Here is a 19,906-nt window from a genome sequence, read left to right as displayed (position 1 = left end):
CAGCGCCCAGGGCCAGGGGCTAGTGAAGGGGGCAGGTCCCGGGCCAGAGGCAAATGAAGGGGCAGCACCCAGGGCCAGGGGCTAGTGAAGGGGCAGCGCCCGGGGCCAGGGGCTAGTGAAGGGGCAGCGCCCGGGCCAAGGGCTAGTGAAGGGGCAGCGCCCGGGTCCAGGGGCTAGTGAAGGGGCAGCGCCCAGGGCCAGGGGCTAGTGAAGGGGCAGCGCCCGGGCCAGAGGCTAATGAAGGGGCAGCGCTCGGGCCAGGGGTTAGTGAAGGGGCAGCGGCCGGGCCAAGGGCTAGTGAAGGGGCAGCGCCCGAGTCCAGGGGCTAGTGAAGGGGCAGCGCTCGGGCCAGGGGCTAGTGAAGGGGCAGTGCCCGGGCCAGAGGCTAGTGAAGGGGCAGCGCCCGGGCCAGGGGATACTGAAGGGGGCAGCCCCCCAAAGAGAAGAGAGGGGCTCACACCTGTCCAGAGACACCGATGGGAGAGACTGACACCCCAGAGAGAAAAGAGGGGCTCACACCTGTCCAGAGACCCCCGACAGGAGAGACTGACACCCCAGAGAGAAGAGAGGGGCTCACACCTGTCCAGAGACACCGACGGGAGAGACTGACATCCCAGAGAGAAGAGAGGGGCTCACACCTGTCCAGAGACCCCCGACAGGAGAGACTGACACCCCAGAGAGAAGAGAGGGGCTCACACCTGCCAGAGACACCGCCGGGAGAGACTGACACCCCAGAGAGAAGAGAGGCTCACACCTGTCCAGAGACCGACGGGAGAGACTGGCTCAGGGGGGAGAAGGGAGTTCTCCTGGCAGCCTCTAGTCCAGAGCATCATTGAGGAGGCCTCGATTCAGGCCTCAGCAGAGACTGCCAGGCTGGAGCGCACTGATTAGCACCTGTCCAGAGACAGTCAGAGGAGGGACTGCCGCCCCAGAGAGCTGCCACAAGGAGGCACCGCCTCAAGCCTGAGCAGAGACACTCAGAAGAGAGACTACCAGCCATGAGAGCATCCACAAGGAGGCATTGACTAAAACCTGAGCAGAGACACTCAGGAGAGAGACTGCCAGCCATGAAGGCTCCCACGATAAGGAATTGACTCACACCTGAGCAGAGACACGCAGATCCAGTCTGCCATCCCAGAGAGCTGCCGCGAGAAGTGACTGACTCAAGCATGAGCAGAGACGCTCAGACAGGGACTGCCCGCCAGGAGAGCTCCCATGAGAAGGGACTGAATCAGGCCTGAGCCGAGACACTCAGGAGAGACTGTCATGCCAGAGAGTTGCCGCGAGAAGGGACTGACTCAAGCATGACCAGAGACGCTCAAAAGAGAGACTGCCCGCCAGGAGAGGTCCCGTGAGAAGGGACTGACTCAAGCCTAAACAGAGGCACGCAGAAGAGAGACTGCCCACCAGGAGAGCTGCCGAGACAAGGGACTAAATCAAGCCTGAGCCGAGACACTCAGGAGAGACTGTCATGCCAGAGAGCTGCCGCGAGAAGGGACTGACTCAAGCCTGAGGAGAGACACTCAGAAGAGAGACTGCCATCCCAAAGAGCTGCCGTGAGAAGGGAGTGACTGGAGCCTGAGCAGAGACACTCAGGAGAGAGACTGCCATCCCAAAGAGCTGCCGTGAGAAGGGAGTGACTGGAGCCTGAGCAGAGACGCTCAGGAGAGAGACTGCCATCCCAAAGAGCTGCCGTGAGAAGGGAGTGACTCAAGCCTGAGCAGAGACACTCAGGAGAGAGACTGCCATCCCAAAGAGCTGCCGTGAGAAGGGAGTGACTGGAGCCTGAGCAGAGACACTCAGGAGAGAGACTGCCATCCCAAAGAGCTGCCGTGAGAAGGGAGTGACTGGAGCCTGAGCAGAGACACTCAGGAGAGAGACTGCCATCCCAAAGAGCTGCCGTGAGAAGGGAGTGACTGGAGCCTGAGCAGAGACACTCAGGAGAGAGACTGCCATCCCAAAGAGCTGCCGTGAGAAGGGAGTGACTCAAGCCTGAGCAGAGACGCTCAGAAGAGAGACTGCCATCCCAAAGAGCTGCCGTGAGAAGGGAGTGACTGGAGCCTGAGCAGAGACACTCAGGAGAGAGACTGCCATCCCAAAGAGCTGCCGTGAGAAGGGAGTGACTGGAGCCTGAGCAGAGACGCTCAGGAGAGAGACTGCCATCCCAAAGAGCTGCCGTGAGAAGGGAGTGACTCAAGCCTGAGCAGAGACACTCAGAAGAGAGACTGCCATCCCAAAGAGCTGCCGTGAGAAGGGAGTGACTGGAGCCTGAGCAGAGACACTCAGGAGAGAGACTGCCATCCCAAAGAGCTGCCGTGAGAAGGGAGTGACTGGAGCCTGAGCAGAGACACTCAGGAGAGAGACTGCCATCCCAAAGAGCTGCCGTGAGAAGGGAGTGACTGGAGCCTGAGCAGAGACACTCAGGAGAGAGACTGCCATCCCAAAGAGCTGCCGTGAGAAGGGAGTGACTCAAGCCTGAGCAGAGACGCTCAGAAGAGAGACTGCCATCCCAAAGAGCTGCCGTGAGAAGGGAGTGACTGGAGCCTGAGCAGAGACACTCAGGAGAGAGACTGCCATCCCAAAGAGCTGCCGTGAGAAGGGAGTGACTGGAGCCTGAGCAGAGACACTCAGGAGAGAGACTGCCATCCCAAAGAGCTGCCGTGAGAAGGGAGTGACTGGAGCCTGAGCAGAGACACTCAGGAGAGAGACTGCCATCCCAAAGAGCTGCCGTGAGAAGGGAGTGACTCAAGCCTGAGCAGAGACACTCAGAAGAGAGACTGCCATCCCAAAGAGCTGCCGTGAGAAGGGAGTGACTGGAGCCTGAGCAGAGACACTCAGGAGAGAGACTGCCATCCCAAAGAGCTGCCGTGAGAAGGGAGTGACTGGAGCCTGAGCAGAGACACTCAGGAGAGAGACTGCCATCCCAAAGAGCTGCCGTGAGAAGGGAGTGACTCAAGCCTGAGGAGAGACACTCAGAAGAGAGACTGCCATCCCAAAGAGCTGCCGTGAGAAGGGAGTGACTGGAGCCTGAGCAGAGACACTCAGGAGAGAGACTGCCATCCCAAAGAGCTGCCGTGAGAAGGGAGTGACTCAAGCCTGAGCAGAGACACTCAGAAGAGAGACTGCCATCCCAAAGAGCTGCCGTGAGAAGGGAGTGACTGGAGCCTGAGCAGAGACACTCAGGAGAGAGACTGCCATCCCAAAGAGCTGCCGTGAGAAGGGAGTGACTGGAGCCTGAGCAGAGACACTCAGGAGAGAGACTGCCATCCCAAAGAGCTGCCGTGAGAAGGGAGTGACTGGAGCCTGAGCAGAGACACTCAGGAGAGAGACTGCCATCCCAAAGAGCTGCCGTGAGAAGGGAGTGACTCAAGCCTGAGCAGAGACACTCAGAAGAGAGACTGCCATCCCAAAGAGCTGCCGTGAGAAGGGAGTGACTGGAGCCTGAGCAGAGACACTCAGGAGAGAGACTGCCATCCCAAAGAGCTGCCGTGAGAAGGGAGTGACTGGAGCCTGAGCAGAGACACTCAGGAGAGAGACTGCCATCCCAAAGAGCTGCCGTGAGAAGGGAGTGACTCAAGCCTGAGCAGAGACGCTCAGGAGAGAGACTGCCATCCCAAAGAGCTGCCGTGAGAAGGGAGTGACTGGAGCCTGAGCAGAGACACTCAGGAGAGAGACTGCCATCCCAAAGAGCTGCCGCGCGAAGGGAGTGACTGGAGCCTGAGCAGAGACGCTCAGGAGAGAGACTGCCATCCCAGAGAGCTGCCGCGCGAAGGGACGGACTCAAGCCTAAACAGAGACACTCAGGAGAGAGACTGCCATCCCAGAGAGCTGCCATGAGAAGGGAGTGTCTCAAGGTTGAGCAGAGACGATCAGAAGAGTGACTGCCATCCCAAAGAGCTGCCGTGAGAAGGGAGTGACTGGAGCCTGAGCAGAGACACTCAGGAGAGAGACTGCCATCCCAAAGAGCTGCCGCGAGAAGGGAGTGACTGGAGCCTGAGCAGAGACGCTCAGGAGAGAGACTGCCATCCCAAAGAGCTGCCGTGAGAAGGGAGTGACTGGAGCCTGAGCAGAGACACTCAGGAGAGAGACTGCCATCCCAAAGAGCTGCCGTGAGAAGGGAGTGACTGGAGCCTGAGCAGAGACGCTCAGGAGAGAGACTGCCATCCCAAAGAGCTGCCGTGAGAAGGGAGTGACTGGAGCCTGAGCAGAGACACTCAAAGCCACCTTTGACAGCCTGAAAGTAGGCATCAGACAACACTGACTCAAGCCTGAGCAGAGGCACTAGGAGCAAAGACTGACAGTCTGCAGAGGAGCCACAAGGAGGCACTGACTGAGGCTGGAGCAGCAACACTGAGAGAAGAGACTGTCGGTCTAGACAGCAGTCACAGTGAGGTCTGGGCAGAGACTCTGCAGCAGGAACTGTCAGTCTAGAGAGCCTCACAAGGTGGCTATGACTCCGCTCGAGACTGGGGGCATTAATGCTAAACGTGGCACAGGGATGGCGCCCTGCTGGGGTCAGAAGACCACCATGTCTGTGATTGCTTTTTAAATAAAGCAATCTTTTTTAAAAAATGCAGCCCGTTTTCCTTAAAGGAAACAAGATGCGTTTCAAAAAGAAATCTGAAAAATTCTCTTTTCATTTTTTAAGAGTTGACAGTGGTCCGTGTTACCACTGTCCGTTCTTAAAACAAAAATTTTTGCACCCACATTCACAAAGGGGAAGGTGTCTTTTGGGGACCCCTTTCCATTTGCGGATGGGTTACCGACAACTTGAAGTTGGTGGTAAACTGCAAATATTTTGTGATTGGTGGTAAACTGCAAATGTTTTGCGACCACATTTAGGTCGCAAAACATTCATACACACCACTGCGAGTTGCTATTGGGAAGGGACGCCCTTCGCACGCCCTTTCCTAATAGCCAATCGCAGTCCCTATTTTGTGATTCAGTAATAGGTTACTAGATCGCAAAATAAGGTTTGTACATAAATAAAAGGCTTTTTTTGAGGTCACAAATGGCCTGATTCTGCAAACTGGGCCATTTGCGAGCACAAAAAGCTATGTACCTCTGGCCCTTGATGCTATGAAAGATGGTGCATGGGTTTCAGCCTCCTACTAGCCCCTGGGTACCAGGGTAGCCCACAACAACTCAGCATCGGATGGCAAAGAGCAGAACTCAGCATGGGGGAGAATGAAAGCATGTACAGGCGAACATGGAACTAAGCACAGGAGAACGAAGAACGGCGAGTGGGTGAACTTAAATCTGAGTGGAGAACATAGAGCCAAATTCAGGAGCACATGAAACCGAGGTCAGGGGGACATGCAGCCAAGGTCAGGAGAACATTCCGCCAAGGCAGGAAGAGCATGAAACCAAAGTCAGGAGAACATACAACCAAAGTGAGGAGAACATGCCGCCAAGGAGAGGAGAACATGAAACCAAGGTCAGGAGAGCATGCCACCAAGGACAGGATAACATGAAACCAAGGTCAGGAGAGCATGCAACAAGGTCAGGAGAACATGCAGCCAAGGACAGGAGAACATGCACTGAAGGTCAGGAGAACATGCAGCCAAGGTCAGGAGAACATAAAACCAAGGTCAGGAGAACATACAACCAAGGTTAGGAGAACATGCAACTAAGGTCGGGAGAACATGCACCAAAGGTCAGGAGAACATGAAACCAAGGTCAGGAGAACATACAACCAAGGTCGGGAGAACATGAAACCAAGGTCAGGAGAACATACAACCAAGGTCGGGAGAACATGAAAACATGGTCAGGAGAACATGCACCCAAAGTCAGGAGAAAATGCAACCAAGGTCAGGAGAATATGAAACCAAGTCAGGAGAACATGTAACCAAGGTCAGGAGAACATGCAACCAAGGTCAGAAGAACACACAACCAAAGTCAGGAGAACATGCAACCAAGGTCAGGGGAATATGAAAGCAAGATCAGGAGAACATGCAGCCAAGGTCAGGAGAACATGCAACCAAGGTCAGAAGAACACACAAACAAAGGCAGGAGAACATGCAACCAAGGTCAAAAGAACATGCACCCTAGGTCAGGAGAGTATGAAATCAAGGTCAGAAGAACATGCCACATCAAGAGAACATACACCCAACATCCCAAAAACATGAAACCAAGGTCAGGAAAACATGCCACCAAGGTCAGGAGAGCATGCAGCCAAGGTCTAGAACGTATGAAACCAAGCTCAGGAGAACATGCAACCAAGGCCACGGGAGCAATGACTGAGTGCACCAGAGCACCGAGCCGAGCCCTAGAAAACATGGAGCTGAGCGAAAAAGAAGATGGAGTTGAGAGCAGGCAAGCACAGAACAGGACAGAAAACAGCGGTACCCATATCTGATTGGTAAAAAATATAATAGTTGCAAGGGTCCATATCATTTTTAGACGTGTGACAGAGTTTCAGAGTGTCAGGGTTTCCGAAGACCAAGTCTGTCTAGACTCGATTCCACCTCAAGACTCTTGTTTCCGCCTTTCTACACTCCCTGTCTCTTTATATTATGATTACCAAAGTTGCCTAGTCCGGATTCCACCTCAAGGCTCTTCCTTCCACTATGCTACACTCTTGGTCTCTTTATCTCATGAATACCGAGGCTTCCTAGACTTAATCCACCTCAAAACTCTTTCTTCTATTATGCTATGCTCCAACTCTTTATCTCATGAACACCAAGGCTGACAGATCCTCATTCAACCTCCAGGCTCCTCCTTCCGCCTATCTACACTCTTGGTATTTTTATCTTGTGAATACTGAGGCTGCCTAGTTCTGATTCCACCTCAAGACATTTTGGTTCACCGCCCAAATCATCACTTTTTTTAATATTATGTGATCCCAGGGTTACAAATTTAGGAATACCCTCACCACTACGTTTTGCAATGGTCGTAATCTCAATAGAAGAGATTTCGGGGGTCCCAGGTATAGACCATTCATATAATGCAGCTGAAAGAGCACAGGATTGGCTTGAGCGTGGACTCTGTGGGGACTGATTAGAGGTATATCCGTCTTAGTTTTCTGAGCATATTTGTGTAAGAGTTTACCACGGCATGTGCTTGAGAGTCCATGGTTAGATTTGCATCTAGGACGTCTCCTTGGCTTTTAGTTGAGTTTGTTTGCAGCAACATGCCTCCTAGGGCTCCAGGTCAGGCCGGAATCGCCAGTGTCAGTGGCTAATATCCACATTTGAGGGTTTCTGCTTTGCCCTTGAGTTTAAGATGGTTGGTGGTCACCCAGTTTTTCACAGCTCCCAAGCACTGTGCCAACCTTGATCTCATGGCATTCTTGAAGTTCTTGAAGATAATCTGTGTGTCACTGGCAGGGGCGTAGCTTCAGGGGGGGTGTTTGGGGTATTACACCCCCCATATAAATATATTTTCTGATAAATAGTTGGGTACAGGTGCGTTCAGTCGGGTATGGTGAGGCGTCTGTCGAATTTACAACCTTTACATACACAGAGACAAAAACACACACACACTTTCCCACTCTCTGTTTTGAAAGTCCTAAAAAGTGTGTTACTTTACAAAATATTATATATTCTCTCACTTATTACTCCCTGCTTGTGGTATCCTGTATTTTAACATTATATGCCAGTGTGATTCTTGTAAAATCTGAAGCCCCCCCCCTCAATTGTACTGACCAAGCCACGCCCCTGGTCATTGGCACAAATGAAAAACACTGAAGAATTAAATAAATCTAAGCAGATGGCCCAGGAAGACAGAGAACTGGAGAGATGCTTTAGCCCAGGGAAGCCGATATCGAGGGTAGGGTTCGAAGGTGTATGGCGATAAGGAGATTATGTGGCTTCTATAGGATAGAACAGAAGATACCAAATCTAGGACCGTGATGTCCACATTCTACTGTGTGGATAGTAGTGTTGGGCAGAACGGAAGGCAGCAGATAGATCTAGTTGGATCGTGTCAGCTATCACTGATCAGCCATGACCTTCTGTCACAGAGACTAGGATGGATGCAGGTCCCTGCATAGAACAGGGAACCTTGCATCGGAGAGTATGGGACAGAACTCACCATGGATGTGCGTGAACCCATCTAGAGAACATGGAACTGAGATCAGCGAAACAAGTCATGAGAACTCCACATGTCAGGAGACAAAACCATGCAAAGGGGAGCCTGAAGCTGAGCGTAAGGGTGCGAGGACCTGACCGCAGCTTGGGGAGCACGGAACCATGCACAGCCTAAAAAGAAGAAGCATTGGAGAACATAGAACAGAGCATAGGAGAACCTGGAACTCAGCACAGGAGAGCAAGGAATGGAACTGAGAATGGGGGTACAAGGAACCCTGCGTAGAAGAGCTCAGGGCAAAACACCGGAGAGCAAAGAGTGGAACTGAAAATGTCAGCGCAGGGAACCATGCATAGAAGAAAAATATTAGTAATCAAAATGTTTTTAAACATCCAGGTGTAGGTCACTTTTTAATTTTAACTACAACCAAATTTTACAAAGGATTTACAAATGGTGTCCTTATTTCTTTACAAGTTTATATAACCATTTTCAATGGCAAGATCTGAAAACATTTTTACAGAAACATTTTAGTAGTCCATCACTCCAAATATCATAACTGTTGATTTTTCAAAAATCATCCCGGCCTATTTCCTCATGGATGATTCCAGCCATCTAGGCCTCCTTTTTCATAGATTATTCCTGCTGGCACGCGTTTCGTCCCCTTTTAGGACTTTATCAAGACTTGCTCCTGGTATTTCATACTTCTTGGAAGAAAAATGATACACCAAACAGTCAATAGCATACCTGGTCATTGTGTGGCGCCAAGCACCTACTTATTGTGCTGCACGTGGTTATTGTGTTGCATCCTTGCTCCCGTAAATTATGTGCTATCGTCTACCTGGTGATTTTGCTGTAACCAGTGCCTGGTTTTTGAGTGGCGTCGCTTACCTGATTATTATGTGGCATTCCATAGAGGGCCTCTACAAGGTCAGCTGCTCTCTTCAGCAGGACTTCCTGTGAAGCACAAAAAACAAACATGTGAAACTGGCATCGCACTGTCATTGTGGTGCAAGCAGCACAAGGCAGGTCTGCACAATACATTCCTTTAAGTGTGTTACCATCATATGGGGGTCAGAACATCCACTGACACGCATATTATATCCTCAATGTCGTCAGAAAAAATACTGCCCTACTGGAGTTAATTGTAGGGGTGGGCGGAATGTTTCATTCGGCCCGTGGAATCGGCAGAATTTGGCGACTCCGGGTTACTCTTGTAACGTACAGTTTCAGCCAAATTCCAACAATCGTCGCATGACAGAATTATTTTCCTGTGCACATTCAGAAATGCAAGTGCGAGCGAGATTTGGCAATCCTTGGGGCCATTTTTTATCGCAGGCATTCATGAGCGGTTGCGGTCAGAAGGCTGCTGCTCGAGTAGACTTCCTGCTGCTCGAGTAGACTTCCTGCTGCTCGAGTAGATTTTGTACTGGAGCTGCAGCAAAATCAACTCAAATGGCTGCGTGCTCTTGAGCACCGCATGGTGCTGCATGCGCTGATTTTTCAGCGTGCTACTGACGCTAAACTGCAGCCAAGCAAGGCAACATGCATAATTCTACCCATTGGCAGAACTCGGGGAATCTTGCAGAGTTGTTATGCAACTTTGCAGAATGCTGCTTAGGGCAGAGGTCTTCAAACTAGGTGGGCGGGCCCTACTAGGGGGGCCTCAAGTGATCCCGGGGGGACACCAGACTCTAGCCGAAAGAAGCATTATACAGACAACAGGCCTTTGTTTTAAGCAGAAGCATGTTATTGCATTTTTAAAAAGGTAGCAGTACTTAACTGCAAAGTTTAAATAGGTTGAGACATATTTAAACATTGCCATCTTTACAAAACAATAGTGAAAAATTCTGAGGGGGCCCAATGATTTTTATTTTTCAACTGGGGGGGCGCAGCATTAAAAAGTTAGGAGACCACTGGCTTAGGGAAACTCAAGGAATACCGCCCACCCCTAGTTGATAGAAGAAGATCTACATGCAATGGAAGGATATTTTTGTAAACAACATTTAGGACAGAATACATTTGTCAGTTAACAATTCTACCCATGACATTTTGACATAAAGACCTACGGAAGCACTGTGGATTACTGATATATGGTGACCTACAGGTAATGGTTCTGCCTCGTATGAAACTTAGGAAGTCACGCTAAACTCACAATAATTGCGTCATCTCACTGAAAACAGGTAATATTTATTGACAAAATGAGCACACCATTGTGTAAAACTCGTTTCGACCCCTCCCTTAGTAATGGAGCAGTCTTCTGCAGGCACCCCGCGCTGCTCACACATTCCCAGACCCACAGGAGGACTTTTTTAGGGGCGTGCAACTTTTTTTCCGGCTGGCAAACTTTCACAGAGTTTGCAATTTTCGCCCTTAATCAAATTTGTGAAGCTTTTCTATGCACTATATTGCACACCATAAATTAGCAGGCCTCCATGCGCTGCCACGCACTCCCACCACACACGATTTGGGTGAGAGACCGGTTAATAGTGGAGCGTTCCTGTCTGTGACTGCTGAAAAGCTTTGAGAGATGTTCGCCTTCAGCTGAACAGGGTGCGTCGATCGGACTTTACTGGTGTGAATATTTGGATTTAATGTGTGTAAACCGTGGCCCTTCTCAGTAAGGATGTGCACGGCTTCCGCTGGTGCCTCGATGAAGACCCCTCTCCTCACCTGGCGGCGCCCTTCCCTCCCTCTCCACCCACCCAGGCCTCGCACAGCCCCATCCATATTCAGAGAACAGCGGGTCGGACAATCAGACGCCTCTCGTTTCTTCCTCCTTGCACTTTTCAGTTCATTAGTGGGGCTTTAATTAGTGTGCATCAGCTAATTAGCTCTAGCCAATTATATATTTATTTCGTAGTGCGAGCCCGCGCTCTCTGTGGAATGGCAGTAAATAAAACTTAATGAAAACACGTGGTCCTCTGGGTGAGGGGGCGGAAGCTATTTTTTATTTAACTTTGGTGTTTATTAGATAACTCCAGGATTCCCGGTGCAGCGAGCGGGTGGGGGGGGCTAAACCCCCTCTGCTTGAGGAGTGCTTTTTGCAGAGAGAGGTTCTCTAGACCTTAGTGGTGACAGACGAACTGCCATTGTGTAACTGGAATCAGTTAAAATCAGGAGACCAACGCCAAACCACCGTTGTGTAACTGGAATCAGTTAAAATCAGGAGACCTACACCAAAGCACCGTTGTGTAACTGGAATCAGTTAAAATCAGGAGACCTACACCAAAGCACCATTGTGTAACTGGAATCAGTTACAATCAGGAGACCTACACCAAAGCACCGTTGTGTAACTGGAATCAGTTAAAATCAGGAGACCTACACCAAAGCACCGTTGTGTAACTGGAATCAGCTAAAATCAGGAGACCAACGCCAAACCACCGTTGTGTAACTGGAATCAGTTAAAATCAGGAGACCTACACCAAAGCACCGTTGTGTAACTGGAATCAGTTAAAATCAGGAGTCCAACGCCAAAGCACCATTGTGTAACTGGAATCAGCTAAAATCAGGAGACCTACACCAAAGCACCACTGTGTAACTGGAATCAGTTAAAATCAGGAGACCAACGCCAAACCACCGTTGTGTAACTGGAATCAGTTAAAATCAGGAGTCCAACGCCAAACCACCGTTGTGTAACTGGAATCAGTTAAAATCAGGAGACCTACACCAAAGCACCGTTGTGTAACTGGAATCAGTTAAAATCAGGAGACCTACACCAAAGTACCACTGTGTAACTGGAATCAGTTAAAATCAGGAGACCAACGCCAAACCACCGTTGTGTAACTGGAATCAATTAAAATCAGGAGACCAACGCCAAAGCACCATTGTGTAACTGGAATCAGTTAAAATCAGGAGACCTACACCAAAGCACCGTTGTGTAACTGGAATCAGTTAAAATGAGGAGACCTACACCAAAGCACCGTTGTGTAACTGGAATCAGTTAAAATCAGGAGACCTACACCAAAGTACCACTGTGTAACTGGAATCAGTTAAAATCAGGAAACCTACACCAAAGCACCGCTGTGTAACTGGAATCAGCTAAAATCAGGAGACCAACGCCAAACCACCGCTGTGTAACTGGAATCAGTTAAAATCAGGAGTCCAACGCCAAAGCACCATTGTGTAACTGGAATCAGCTAAAATCAGGAGACCTACACCAAAGCACCGTTGTGTAACTGGAATCAGTTAAAATCAGGAGACCTACGCCAAAGCACCGTTGTGTAACTGGAATCAGCTAAAATCAGGAGACCAACGCCAAACCACCGTTGTGTAACTGGAATCAGTTAAAATTAGGAGTCCAACGCCAAAGCACCATTGTGTAACTGGAATCAGCTAAAATCAGGAGACCTACACCAAAGCACCGTTGTGTAACTGGAATCAGCTAAAATCAGGAGACCTACGCCAAAGCACCGTTGTGTAACTGGAATCAGCTAAAATCAGGAGACCTACGCCAAAGCACCGTTGTGTAACTGGAATCAGTTAAAATCAGGACACCAACGCCAAAGCACCGTTGTGTAACTGGAATCAGTTAAAATCAGGAGTCCAACGCCAAAGCACCATTGTGTAACTGGAATCAGTTAAAATCAGGAGACCAACACCAAAGCACCATTGTGTAACTGGAATCAGTTAAAATCAGGAGACCAACACCAAAGCACCATTGTGTAACTGGAATCAGTTAAAATCAGGAGACCAACACCAAAGCACCATTGTGTAACTGGAATCAGTTAAAATCAGGAGACCTACACCAAAGCACCACTGTGTAACTGGAATCAGTTAAAATCAGGAGACCAACGCCAAACCACCGTTGTGTAACTGGAATCAGTTAAAATCAGGAGTCCAACGCCAAAGCACCATTGTGTAACTGGAATCAGTTAAAATCAGGAGACCTACACCAAAGCACCGTTGTGTAACTGGAATCAGTTAAAATCAGGAGTCCAACGCCAAAGCACCATTGTGTAACTGGAATCAGCTAAAATCAGGAGACCTACACCAAAGCACCACTGTGTAACTGGAATCAGCTAAAATCAGGAGACCAACACCAAACCACCGTTGTGTAACTGGAATCAGTTAAAATCAGGAGTCCAACGCCAAAGCACCATTGTGTAACTGGAATCAGCTAAAATCAGGAGACCTACACCAAAGCACCACTGAGTAACTGGAATCAGTTAAAATCAGGAGACCTACGCCAAAGCACCACTGTGTAACTGGAATCAGCTAAAATCAGGAGACCTACACCAAAGCACCACTGTGTAACTGGAATCAGCTAAAATCAGGAGACCTACACCAAAGCACCACTGTGTAACTGGAATCAGCTAAAATCAGGAGACCAACACCAAAGCACCACTGTGTAACTGGAATCAGCTAAAATCAGGAGACCAACACCAAAGCACCACTGTGTAACTGGAATCAGCTAAAATCAGGAGACCAACACCAAAGCACCACTGTGTAACTGGAATCAGTTAAAATCAGGAGACCAACACCAAAGCACCACTGTGTAACTGGAATCAGTTAAAATCAGGAGACCTACACCAAAGCACCACTGTGTAACTGGAATCAGCTAAAATCAGGAGACCTACACCAAAGCACCACTGTGTAACTGGAATCAGTTAAAATCAGGAGACCTACACCAAACTACCATTGTGTAACTGGCATGTCGCATCATGTTGTTATGGTTAAAAGGTTAAATTCAAGAGACCTACACCAAACCACCATAGTGTAAATGACTTGTGGCACCATTTTGTTATGGCTAAAATGTGGTTAAAATAAGGAGACCTACACCAAACTACCCGTGTGTACCTGGCATCAGTTAAAATCAGGAGACCTACACGTAACTACCATTGTGCAACTGGGCTAGGGAAGCATGGGCAGGTGGGTCTGGGGTAGGGAAGCATGGGCAGGTGGGTCTGGGCTAGGGAAGGATTGGCCGGTGGGGATGGTGGGGCTGGGCCAGGGAAGCATGGGATGGTGGGGCTAGGTAGGGAAGCATGGGATGGTGGGGCTGGGTAGGTAAGCATGGGATGGTGGGTCTGGGCTGTTGAAGCATGGGCTGGCGGGTCTGGGCTAGGGAAGCATGAGCTGGCGAGTCTGGGCTATTGAAGCATGGGCTGGCGGGTCTGGGCTAGAAAAGCATGGGCTGGTGGGTCTGGGCTAGGGAAGCATGGTATGGTGAGTCTGGGCTATGGAAGCATGGGCTGGCGGGTGTGGGCTAGGGAAGCATGGGATGGCTGGTCTGGGCTAGGGAAGCATGGAATGGTGGGTCTGGGCTATGGAAGCATGGGATGGGGGTCTGGGCTCGGGAGGCATGGGATGGGGGGTCTGGGCTAGGGAAGCATGGAATGGTGAGTCTGGGCTATGGAAGCATGGGCTGGTGGGTCTGGGCTAGGGAACCATGGGCTGGTGGGTCTTGGCTAGGGGAGCATGGGATGGTGGGGCGGGGCTATGGAACCATGGGATGGTGGGGCTGGGTAGGGAACCATGGGATGGTGGGGCTAGGTAGGGAAGCATGGGATGGGGGGCTGGTTAGGTAAGCATGGGATGGTGGGTCTGGGCTATGGAAGCATGTGGTGGTGGGGCTGGGCTAGTGAAGGACTGGCCGGTGGGTCTGGGCTAGGGAAGCATGGGATGGTGGGTCTGGGCTAGGGAAGCATGGGGTGGTGGGGCTGGGCTAGGGAAGCATGGGATGGTGGTTCTGGGCTAGGGAAGCATGGGATGGTGGGTCTGGGTAGGTAAGCATGGGATGTTGGGGCTGGGTAGGGAAGCATGGGATAGTGGGTCTGGGCTAGAGAAGCATGGATGGTGGGTCTGGGTAGGTAAGCATGGGATGGTGGGTCTGGGCTAGGGAAGCATGGGCTGATGGGTCTGGGCTAGGGAAGCATGGGATGGTGGGTCTGGGTAGGTAAGCATGGGATGGTGGGGATGGGCTAGGTAAGCATGGGATGGTGGTTCTGGGCTAGGGAAGCATGGGATGGTGGGTCTGGGTAGGTAAGCATGGGATGTTGGGGCTGGGTAGGGAAGCATGGGATGATGGGTCTGGGCTAGAGAAGCATGGATGGTGGGTCTGGGTAGGTAAGCATGGGATGGTGGGTCTGGGCTATGGAAGCATGGGATGGTGGGTCTGGGTAGTAAAGCATGGACCGGTGGGGCTGGAGAGGATCCGGAGGAAGAGAGGTAGGTTCTGAAGTCAGACCGGTAGGGAGAGGTGATGAAGGTTGGAACCGGGAGTACAAGGAGACGGAGATGGGGTGGTAGGTCTTGGGGTGTGGACTCATAGACCTGGGACAGGACGGGGGGACGGGAATGTCTGTGGGTCCCGGACCTCGGGTGCTCAGGTGAACCTCTAGAGGAAGGAGGGCCCCCGTACAGCCCCAGTGATGAAGTCCTGTGAGTAGGCGATGGATGTGCAAAGGTGGACCAGAGCATCCTGGAGGCTGAGGGGAGGGGGGTCAGGGTACCAGGCAGGGGTGCTAGGTGGGAGTGGCTCTGAAGGGGGCGAGGGGCTCATAGGTCCAAGGGGCAATGAATTTAGAGGAGGGGGGGGGGGTTATACATTACTGCTCTGTTACAATAGTTTCAGCAGGTGCCAGGGCAAGCTGCAGGGATGCTTTAGGGCACCTCTGCCCTATTTAAGGCGCCTTTCAGGCGGTGCCCGGGTATCAGTGGGTGGTTGCACGTCCCATCCCAGGGAGGGGCCTCTTGAGCGGGAGAAGTCTTTCCTGGCAGATCCTATATACAGATGGCCCCCACCCTTCCACCACACTCATCTCAACCCCCACCCACCCCCCATCGCCCCCCATCCCGAGCTAAAGGTCAAGTTCTTCGCCGGCGCAGCCGCCCACTGAAGTGTGACCCTCTGCAGGGTATCGACTTCCTGTCTTGGAGGGGCTCCGTCTCATTAAGGGAGCAGCCCCCCGTGACTGTCAGCCATCAGTCAGCGTCGGCGGAGACAGACAGGAGGACCCCCGGGCAGCAGCCCCCTGCCCCAGCCCCCCTGGCAGCGGCCCAGGCCTGTGCATCCGGGGCCGGTATTGGATTGCTGTCAAGTTAAGTGCTGGCAATCACAGATGTCTGCTCCGCCCGCCTCGCTAATTCCCCCCGATCGATCCAGTAACGCGGCGCATTCCTGCAGCTGGCGGCCGGGCCCTTTATTCAGAATTATTTCCAGTTAGTGCCATATAATATGGCTTCCTTCCCGCCCACCCTGCCCCACCCTCTACACTAACTCCTCTCCGAGAGCCAGGACTAGTGGTCGGTGCTCTAGCCGGCCACAGGACAAAGTCTGCGGGTACAGGAAGCCATTAATGGTCACCCCAATTAGAAGCGATGTCCCGCCTTAGGTGTTACCTATGTCCGCTAACAGCCTTTTATCCTATATACAGGGCAGCTCACAGCCAATTCTTATCCTACATACAGGGCCACTGGAATTATGCGGCAGGAGGGAGACAGATTATGTGACAGCGGGGAGAAAATTATGCGGCAAGAACAACCGAATTATGCGGCATAGTGTGGCACATTTTGTGATAGTATAACTTCATTATTTAGTCATTTTAAAACTTGGTATCACTGTATGGACATTGGTTTCACCTCATTATTTCCAGTTTAATATCCAAATAGAGAAATTAGTAACAGAAAGGTGACCTGTCCAGCTTTGCATAGGACCTTCCACTGCGCGGCAACGCATGTTGATGCATTTTTAGTAACTTTTGAACCTTTTCAGCTAGAAACACAATTCATTTTTGTTTAAAGCAGTTTACACGGCAAGTTATGGCTGATGTGCTGAATGCGGCAAATCTATGATTATGCAAAAATCTCTGCAGCTTCACAATTGCATAATTCCAGTGGCCCTGCCTATTTCAACTTTCCACACACTCACAGGGTCTACTATTTTATTGTGAGTGAGGCTGCGTGAGACAGGATACCCTTTTGTGAGAAAATGTGCAGGACAGTGGTGTCAAGGACAATAGGTTTACAGGTTATGCGGATTTTATAAATTATCGTGAAAACAAAAAAATGCAAAAGCATCTTCAAGAAAAAATACAAGCTTCAGACTATAAATTGCTACAATCAAGACCTTCCATAGCTATCTCCCTACAAAAATCTCATTTTGTATTTAATTCCTAAATCAGCCAGTCGCTTTTCACATATAACAGGACCCTGGGCGTCAATTCCCCAAAATGTCAGGGGTAGCAAAAGTGACCTCACACACCAGACCTTTACTTTGACTCACCACATCTGCTTACACATTCACTCTCTCTCACAAAAACACTCATACACAATCATGCACACCACATACATTTATAAGCATTTTTTACTTAGCTGAGCTGCCAGATAGGGTCATATTCCAATTAATTGTACGCCATTTTCAGCACACAAATAGTGAATAATATTAGTCACTATTTGGGTATTTAAAAAAATGACAGAAAATCAGGAAAGTGAAGCCACAACCGACATCCATTAGGAGGAGGTGCCCCTGTGTCCCCGGCTTTCATTTTGGCACATCTCAGGCCAGGAGTCACAAAGGCAGTGCCAGGGGTGTCAGATGCCATAATGATCACACCTGATGAAATCTGAGAGGGAGGTATTCAGAATTTATCAGGTTTCATCATCACTGTCTTTTCCAAGTTTTGGCAGCAAAAGTGGGTATAACATGTAGGTTTTAGTGCCCAATGCAACAAAATCTGCACGCCTTGGTGTTTACCAGTCATTTTTCACTGGTAAACACTAGTACGTTTTAACTACCTAAATTTACCTTGGGACAGGCGAGGGGGCGCAGTGTTTTCTGCAAAGCTCATAATTCTGAATAGGGCGGTAATAGAAGTTACCACACATATCCAGACTTACTGGTCACTTGTAACTGCGGCCCAAAGCTCCAGTCCTAGCTTGGCCGGCGGTAATGCGTGTAGTGGGTCTGGGCGTAAGGCCGACATTATTTCTGTAAGATGAAGATTTTGGTCCTCTGTGAGTGGGAGTCCACATTGTTTTGAAAGCTGCATCAGTAGTCAGTGTATTGCAACAAATAGAACCCTACATGTATGTTAATCTGAAACAGATTAGGGCGGGTAGGGTCAGTCACGTGCCCCAGCCCCGCTAGTGTGTCACAGGCCTCTTCCTGTGGAGAAAGCTCACACTTTGCTTACACTGGATACAGTGCTGGGGTAGTTCTTTAAAAGCAGTGGCTTCATGTCCTAGGTTTTGTCCCATGACAAGCCTAAAAATGTGTCGCGATATCCGCAACACGGCCTTCTCTGGGAAAGCTCGATCAGTTCTAAGGCTTACGCCATCTGAAAGAAATGTGCAAGCAATGTGCCTTCTTCTCCCAGGAATTACTGGGCTTCAGAGCCTGGCTCTGAGCCATCATCTCCGTGGATCCATTTTGTGGCTAGCCCCCGCCTTTGTTTCCAGAGACTCATGCCATGGGAGGGGTTGAGAGGAACATGCTGTGCTCTGGGTAGCTGCTGCTTGAAACAGACAACTACAACAGACAGTGCAAGGAAACAATCTTTGCTCAGAAGAAAATCCCTCTTTTTTCCCAGTCGGCCTGATGGAGCAGTTTGGGTGCAAACACTGCGCATGGTATACCCTAAAACTAATCTGCTGCGGCGAGCGTTGTAAGTGGAGTGGGTCATCAAGAACCGCGGACATCAGCAAGTCATACACCAGGTGGGCATGGGTGTACCACCTGAGATACCCATGCTTTCGCAGCAATATACATTATGTGTTTTTAGGATGTACCTCCACAAATGGGCACAATACTATATGATGACTGTCACTGGCCAGGGCCTGCTTTAGTGCCGGTGGTGCTCTATGCAACAATCTTTAGTGCCACCCCCCAATGCTTACCTCTCGAATTCCCTCAATACCACCTGGCACAGGTGCCCCTCATCTCTCCATAGCCCCTCAGACGCATACATTACAATTGTTTTAAAGCACTAGTAAAGGCTGGCTTTACTAATCCACTGAGCTATTCATATAAAATACAGATCTGTTCTTCGCAGCAGGTGTAAGAACCCTCTGTGCTACTTTATGGCGAGTCAACACTGCCACCAGACAAATCTCTAAACTCTCTCTAACAGTTTACTTTATCTGACTTTTTTTTTTGCTTAACAGAGCCCCACCCCCAGGTCAGTGTTCCCGCTCCAGATCAGCCCCCAGTGTGGCTGCACCAGTCGCACAGCTCTAAAACCGACCCTGTCACCCGCGGTGTAAACAGAAGCAAGGCAGTCTACTGCAAGAAGAACTCATTCAGTATCTGAGGGAATTTACACACCAGTCACGCCACTTTACACTCTCTCCGGCGTTCTCAAAAAGAGACAAAATGGTAAACAGAATACTGAAAAGTCAGAAGGCTATCCTTCAGAGAGCGCTGTGGGTCTGCCAGCCCTCCTGAAAACCAACCCTGATGTGGATGTGAGGAGACTGCGAAGGGGGGAACCTTGTGTGCGGAGTGACTGAGCTCCGCACACAGGTTTTTATATGTAACCAAGCTAGACAAGTGTGTTATGCGTGGCTGACCTCGGGTGTCTGATCGGCGGCGGCTGGAGGCTGACGAATGGGAAAGTGTTTGTAAAAATGTAAAATATTTTCACTTATTTACAGATGTCAACAGAGATCCAGAAAAAAAAGTGGTCTCTTAATAGAATCTTATAATATATAGCTTCTAATTAGGATATATGGGCTAACTGCAGATTACCACAGGTCCTGTAAGCATGTGAAAGCGCTTCAACGCCTGTTCTGGGATACTAAGCGCAACATAAACACAATTTCAATAACAATATAAAGACCCTAGGATATATACATAACTAAAATACACAAACACTGTGTCTTTGAGAGATACTGTTAGGGATTAATGTAAATTTTAAGTTTTCACCTGCCAAAGAAAATT

The 19,906-nt window shown here is 50.0% G+C and overlaps 1 protein-coding gene across 6 annotated transcripts in view; it reads right to left on the bottom strand.

The window, feature by feature from the left end:
- Nucleotides 1–19,906, bottom strand: part of LOC138258764 (transcription factor COE3-like) — a 408,817-nt gene that overhangs the window by 31,312 nt on the left and 357,599 nt on the right. For all 6 annotated transcript variants that reach the window (XM_069206356.1, XM_069206443.1, XM_069206200.1 and 3 more), the window contains exon 12: nucleotides 8,917–8,982. In XM_069206356.1, the coding sequence (XP_069062457.1) occupies nucleotides 8,917–8,982 (66 nt within the window). The remainder of the gene's footprint in view (nucleotides 1–8,916; nucleotides 8,983–19,906) is intronic.

The sequence above is a fragment of the Pleurodeles waltl genome, chromosome 1_1 (assembly GCF_031143425.1).
Source record: "Pleurodeles waltl isolate 20211129_DDA chromosome 1_1, aPleWal1.hap1.20221129, whole genome shotgun sequence".
Lineage (NCBI taxonomy): Eukaryota > Metazoa > Chordata > Amphibia > Caudata > Salamandridae > Pleurodeles > Pleurodeles waltl.
This window is presented reverse-complemented; position numbering and strand designations above follow the sequence as displayed.